Source organism: Chaetura pelagica, unplaced genomic scaffold (assembly GCF_000747805.2).
Source record: "Chaetura pelagica isolate M959 unplaced genomic scaffold, ChaPel_1.0 scaffold48, whole genome shotgun sequence".
In the NCBI taxonomy this organism is placed as follows: Eukaryota; Metazoa; Chordata; class Aves; order Apodiformes; family Apodidae; genus Chaetura; species Chaetura pelagica.
In genome coordinates, this window is record NW_009954241.1 from 2,123,706 (window position 1) to 2,129,908 (window position 6,203).

At 40.8% G+C, this 6,203-nt stretch overlaps 1 protein-coding gene across 1 annotated transcript in view; it reads right to left on the reverse strand.

Moving 5' to 3' along the window:
* CCDC88C (coiled-coil domain containing 88C) overlaps positions 1-6,203 on the reverse strand; it is a 97,383-nt gene that overhangs the window by 53,503 nt on the left and 37,677 nt on the right. The window contains exon 3 of the mRNA XM_010003752.1: positions 4,314-4,383. Within this exon, the coding sequence (XP_010002054.1) occupies positions 4,314-4,383 (70 nt within the window). The remainder of the gene's footprint in view (positions 1-4,313; positions 4,384-6,203) is intronic.

Sequence of the window (6,203 nt, forward strand, 5' to 3'; positions counted from 1 at the left end):
ATGTCAGATAAAACAAGAGAGCCCAAACATGTCAAATCTTGAGCTTGTGCCACTTCTTTCTGTGCATTTCTACTTTGATGCTCCTCCAGTGGAGGAGAGGGAGTGCCAGTGCGGGCAGTGTTACACACTGCCGGGTGTGTGGAGGAGGTGGGAAGGGCTGAAACACACAAGTGCCATTTTTCCCAACTGTATCAACATCCTGAGTGAGTAAAGCTTGAATGCTAAATTTACCCTATTGAAGCAGTGTTTTGTTATTAACTTTATATTTTATGGACCTTTGTGCCTCTGGAGGATTATGAAACAAAATGAGGAAAGAAATCAGACATGAAAAAATAGCCCAGCAAGAGTAGACATCTTTTATGATTTTAATGAAAAACAGTTTCCATAGACACTTGTTAGCAGGGACTTTGGGCTCTCTCATTTACAAACTTAACATGTAATTTGAAAAGGGGATCTAAATAATGAAGTTTTTTTAAGAGACAGAAATGAGCCAGCTCCGGGCAAATAAAACCTGGTTTCCATTCTTGGTCTGAAAAAAGTTAAAATCCTCCCCTCCTAATTAACTATGACTGTTTCAAAGGATTAATTGCCATCAGTTTCCAAGTACACTCACTAGCTGTGTTAAACTAAGCATGTATAGAAACTAAGATATTAAACAATGCCTCTAAATACAGATTCTGGACCAGTGCTCTATATTGATATTCCTTGTGTGGACAAAATGAGTACATAGCCATTTATAAGGCCAGAGGTAATTATAAAAGGTCACTACAGTGATGTGGCTGGATAATACTCTGATGATTGTCATATTGAGTACAGGGGGATTTGTGGTGCAGTAATGAACTGAAAAAGCTGTTCAGCAAGAAAAAAAACAACATGGAGGAAGACAAAACCAGAAAGGAAATGTAATGGTAGTAGCTGCCTACTGAACAGTGCAGTGAAGAGAATAAATCCTGCAATGTCAGCTGCATCATTCTGCAACTCAGATTCCTGGGAAAGTTTCTAAATCCTTTAATTAAATTTTTAAGTTTCTTTTCAGCTCCCTATATTTTAGAAAACAGTCAAGGCCTTCATCTTCTTACAAATGTTTTTGCAACTTTTATGCCCATAGCCAAATGAGCTGAAGTAGGTAAAATTGCCATGGCTTGGCACAAAATAATTCAGAGGTCATGAAAGCAAGTAAAGCTCCTAAACCCAGCAGACATGTGCCTTCTATGCAAAAGCCCAACTGCTACTGCACTTTTAGTGGTGGCAGCTCTGTTTTTCCAATAGTGTCATGTTCAAAGCACAGCTGCAGAAGCCCAACAGTCTCCACAGTTGAACGCCAAATGGGAGCTAAACAGCAAGAACAGCATTCTCAGCTTTAGAGCTGTTCATTGTATAATTTAATACATGTAACACCACCACTTTTGGCTGTGTTTTAGAAGGAAAAAGTGTCATTTGCAGACAGCATTGGTGAACACACAGTTCTGAAAAACACACAGCAAAACATCAGCTGAGCTTGTTACAAGGAAAAAGTCACTGAAATTGGTACACAGTTGAATCATACTGAATGATCTAACAGCTCTTTGATCTTGGACCTATGCAGTCAATACAGCCAATTAGGAGCCTTCCCAGGGCAACACTGGATTTGTTCCAGGAATGTGATCATGGGATCAATTTTTCTTTCTCTGGTCAAGACGAACCTTTCATTCAGTTTTAATTCACCTACAGGACGAGGAAGGCAAAACTGGGATTTTATCACTGCTGCTCAGATCCACCCCTGCCCTGCAGACTGCTTGCACCTTGGTCTCCTAGTGCTCCCCACATTGCTGAGCACTGTCTCCACAGATGTCCCCTCCAGGAATCTCCTCCTTCCCTCTTGGTGTCTGTGCTGGACTGGATCACTGACACAGAGAAAGAGGTTTCTCCTCCACCATTCTTGCCACTTTTAAACATTTCCTTAAAATAACCACCTCCATTATCTCTTCTCCCCATACTGCTGTCATCCCCAGCCTCCTTGCTTCTCTGTCAACTTTCCCTGGGGCTTCTCTGTATTCATGCCATAAGCACCTCTTCCCAGGCTGATGACCCCTTTGTCCTCACATCTGTACTCGATCTGCAGAAATCCTTTAGCTCTCCCACAGAGAGAAACTTCCATTTCACTTGTTCTTCCTCTCCCAAGTGCTCCTGCCTTACACTCATTCCTCTCTGCCAAACAGTCACAAAGACATTGACCTAACAGTCATCTGGTCATCACTCACCCACATTGCTCACCAGAGCCTATTCCTTCATTCACCTCTTTGCATTGGTTTTACTAACTTCTCCTTAGCCTTCTCCTCCCTGTCCCCTCTTTCTGAGCTTCCTGTCAGGCCTCAGCCAGGTTTCTCTTCCTGAATTTCTATTTCTCCACTTCTCTAACCATTTCTTACCAGTGATCATCTGCCTACGGTTAAGATGAGCTTCTCCTGAAATACTATCCCTCAGACACTTCCTTCCTTGAATACAGTCTTTGGACCAACCACATCTCAATTCTTTCTTTGTTCACCACCTTCCTCTGTAGTGTCTAGGCTGGGACTGGTTCGCAAACCCATCATGTAACATGGTTAAGTTAAGTAACAATATTTTTAATACACACATACTCCATCAATTTTACACATTCAGAAGCCACATTTTTGCATTCTTTATGCTCTCTTGCCATGTTCTGAAAAATGCCAATCATAAGTCAGTAATGCATAAATGAAATTTTAAAAGACCACATTAAAAAAAAACAAACAAAAAAACCAAACCACCACATTTTAAAATATGTCAGAAAGTGAAGCAAAATTTCTGGCTGTAATTAAAGGAGCTGGAAGATGGGAACACATGGATGACCAATATCTACAAGAGACATGTCAGGTACTTTCTTCAAAGAAAGAAAGATCTAAGGTGCTGGCAAAAAACCCAGAAGATCAATGATGGGAAAACACAGCTGAATACAGGACAGCTTTCAAGTGTGCAGCTTCCCCAGGAACCAACCCTATGGTTATCTGCATTATGAGTCTCCCAGCAGCTGTCGCTGAAGAATGGCCATGACAAGAAACCAGCCAGCTTTTTCCATTGACACTTAGCCAGCAGAAATATTGCCCTGTTGCCTGAGACATCCCTATCCACTAGTATACTTGATGTTAGCAGCCGAGGCTCTGCCCATTGCCCATATGACTGAGAACAACAGCAGCTCTTGTATTTCTGTTCTCTTCTTTACCCATACAGTAGCCTGTACAGAAGAATTAAGACTGGAATTGCAGACTTTTATCTGCTTGCTGAAGAATTGAATGCCTTACCCTCAGCTTGACTTCACTGTAGTGCCAAGACTATGAGTTTAAATGATCCAGCACCTGTAAGTGAATATTCTTTTCTAGTATAACCCCTTTTTTGTACATACACACACTACTGCTACTAAGAGAGGCAAAATAGAATATTCTGCCAAGGATTTTGCCATTTGTTTATCCTGGAGATGATGATCACTGTGTCATTCCCCATCACTGCTGAGAGGGTTCATCCAGCTTTCCTTCTTTGATAAAAACAAATTTGTTGTCCTTAGCACTGGCAGAGGGCTTAAGGCAGAGATAGAATGGCATGCAAAATAAACCAAACAACCCAAAACTAAAAAACACAGCAACAAAACCTTTCATTTCAGAAGTGTGATTCTAAAGAGAAGTCATCTTTGTTTTCAGGCTAAACAGTTTTTATTTTGTCCCATCAAAGACCTTGGACTCTGGACATGAGCTCATTGACTTCCAGGTCACTTTCCATGTGATACCTCGTGTGACAAATGTCCTGTCCTAGACAACGTGGCCAGACACGTTTTTCTCCTTGTCTATTCTCTTCCTCACTTTTTCCAGTTTGTCATACTTGTATCTTTTCTCTCCATCCTTGCACATTTTTCTTCCCACACTTGCCTTGCAACTGGTTTTTCACACTTTAGAGCAATTCTGCAAGACTTTTCTGGTGCATGTTGCCACAACTGAACTTGTTACACAGACACATAGGACAGAAAACCTGGAGGATTCTCCTATGGCAGACTGTATCCTGGCTCACTTGCAGCAAGGAGTGAAGAAACACGACTTCCAAGTGAACACACATACATCACCTATCATATGTGTATGTACAGATATGCAAATATAAGTGCTACATATTAAATACGTTCAACCATGAAACTCAGAGTAGTAGTAGTTTGGCTACAAATATGTATAGTTTGTTTAAAAGCGTGTTTGTAATTTTAGAAAATAAAAAAAATACAAATTATATTTAGCATTTCAGAGGAGAGAGGATGAAGAACCCAAAAAACTACTCACCAGACAGGGGATCTTTGCCAATCATCAAAACATTTGGTAAATTCATTACAATCAGCTGCTGAAGGACCTCCTAAACAAAAGAGAACAACAGGCAAAGTTCAGTGTGAAGGAATTCAAATCAATCATACCACAAAGAATACAGAGTTCCATCAATTACAAAGCTTTTAACGCACTGGAAGGTCAGAGGTCAGAAGATGAAGCCCCACTTGAGAGAGAAATCACTATTTGAAGATGGCATCAGGTTGCACAGCTAACATGCACTAATCACCTCTTCTAACAATGGCTAATATAGAACTTAAAGGGTCCCATGGCACTAATCAGGATAAACACACAGCCATGCCAGGCACACCCATCAGTAATACCTTTAGCCCAGGCATGACCTGTATCCATTTGATGTTCAGCACACAGCTGCTGTCATGTGGCTCCAAGGTGTTAAAATGCAGTGGGTTCAAAGGTACCTTAAGCAGTTCTGTGAAGTTTGAGTAATTCAAATACTTGGTCAAATTATTTCATGGATCTGAGACTTAAAACATGGACTGGGAAAGTGGGTGTGCAGGAAAGCTATTGAACAGACATCTTACACTGCTCAGATAAACTGTATTTAAAGTTCTAGATGTGTTTACATTGGTTTTAACAAGGAGTAAAACAGATTTAAGTATCCCATGAACCTCTTCCAAAGGTAATTTTATTTTGGAGGAGAGAAGGGAAGTGAAGTGCATTGCTTAGTTAGGTTCAATATTTACATGTCAGCTGCTGGAAGCTACTCTGAAATGAAAGAATGGGGTTAAGGGACGGGAAAGGCCACAAGACTTGGGCAGGCCAAATGCACAAAGGTGTACAAATAAATACATTGCAAAGGGGACTCTGAACAGTAATAGATTCAGCCACGCACCCCAGTAACATATGGAGCACAGAAGTAGTTAGCTTCAACCTGCAGCTACCCTCACTGACTTGTGATGATCTGAATAAATGATTTTTCAGATCAGTATTTATTTCACATTAAAAAGCCAGGGAGGAAAATGGTTGTGTGATTAAAGCACTGTGCTGATATTCAGGAAACAAGGGGTGGCACATACAGCTCTATCACGTTTGGCAGGTGCCTTTCCCCCACTTGTCTCCATTTCCCAGCCTACCTCGAAGCCACTGGGAGGGCACATGCATTGATACTTACAGAGCATTCAAAGCCTGGGGAAAAAGTACTGCAGCTGAGCACGGAACACGAACACATTTCCTGAAACAATCACCCATTCACCCAAACACTTCCCCTGCAAGTTACCCCATTGTTATTTCTCCGCTTTCAAAGTTACTATAGGAGGAAAATTAAGCTTGATTGAAAGAGGAAATATTTCAGTGAGCCTGCAGCATCTGATAAGTAGTAAGAGTGGATATTCTAAAAGAATGTTTTGCCCATAACACATTTAATTTTTTCCTTTGATCCATATCCAAAACATACTCTTCAGCAGTTTATCTTTCTGATAAAGTAGAAATATGTCAGTGTCACAGCCGATGAGGTTTTGGTGCTGTTATGAAAGAAGGTTCTACAGACCTTTGTGCAATGTGAAGTTTGGCTAATGCAGTCCAAGCATTTACTGAGTGATTAGCCAAACGTATGTTAGTGTGTGTTCTTGAGACACATTAGAGAAAAGGTTTTTTGCACCTGTTACCAAAACAGGTGCAAAACCTACTAGATTTAACAGCACATGCATGGCTGAACTGCAGTATTTGCTATGACAAAACAGCATGGCACTGAGACTTTAAACAAACAAACAAAAAAATCAGAATTTGCATATACCAAAGTATTGAGCTTTAACCAGCAATTTCCATGGCAAAAAAGAGAAAGAATTGTGCTTCCAGTCACCCAGCCTGTGGAGTGGGACTGAGGCAGGAATG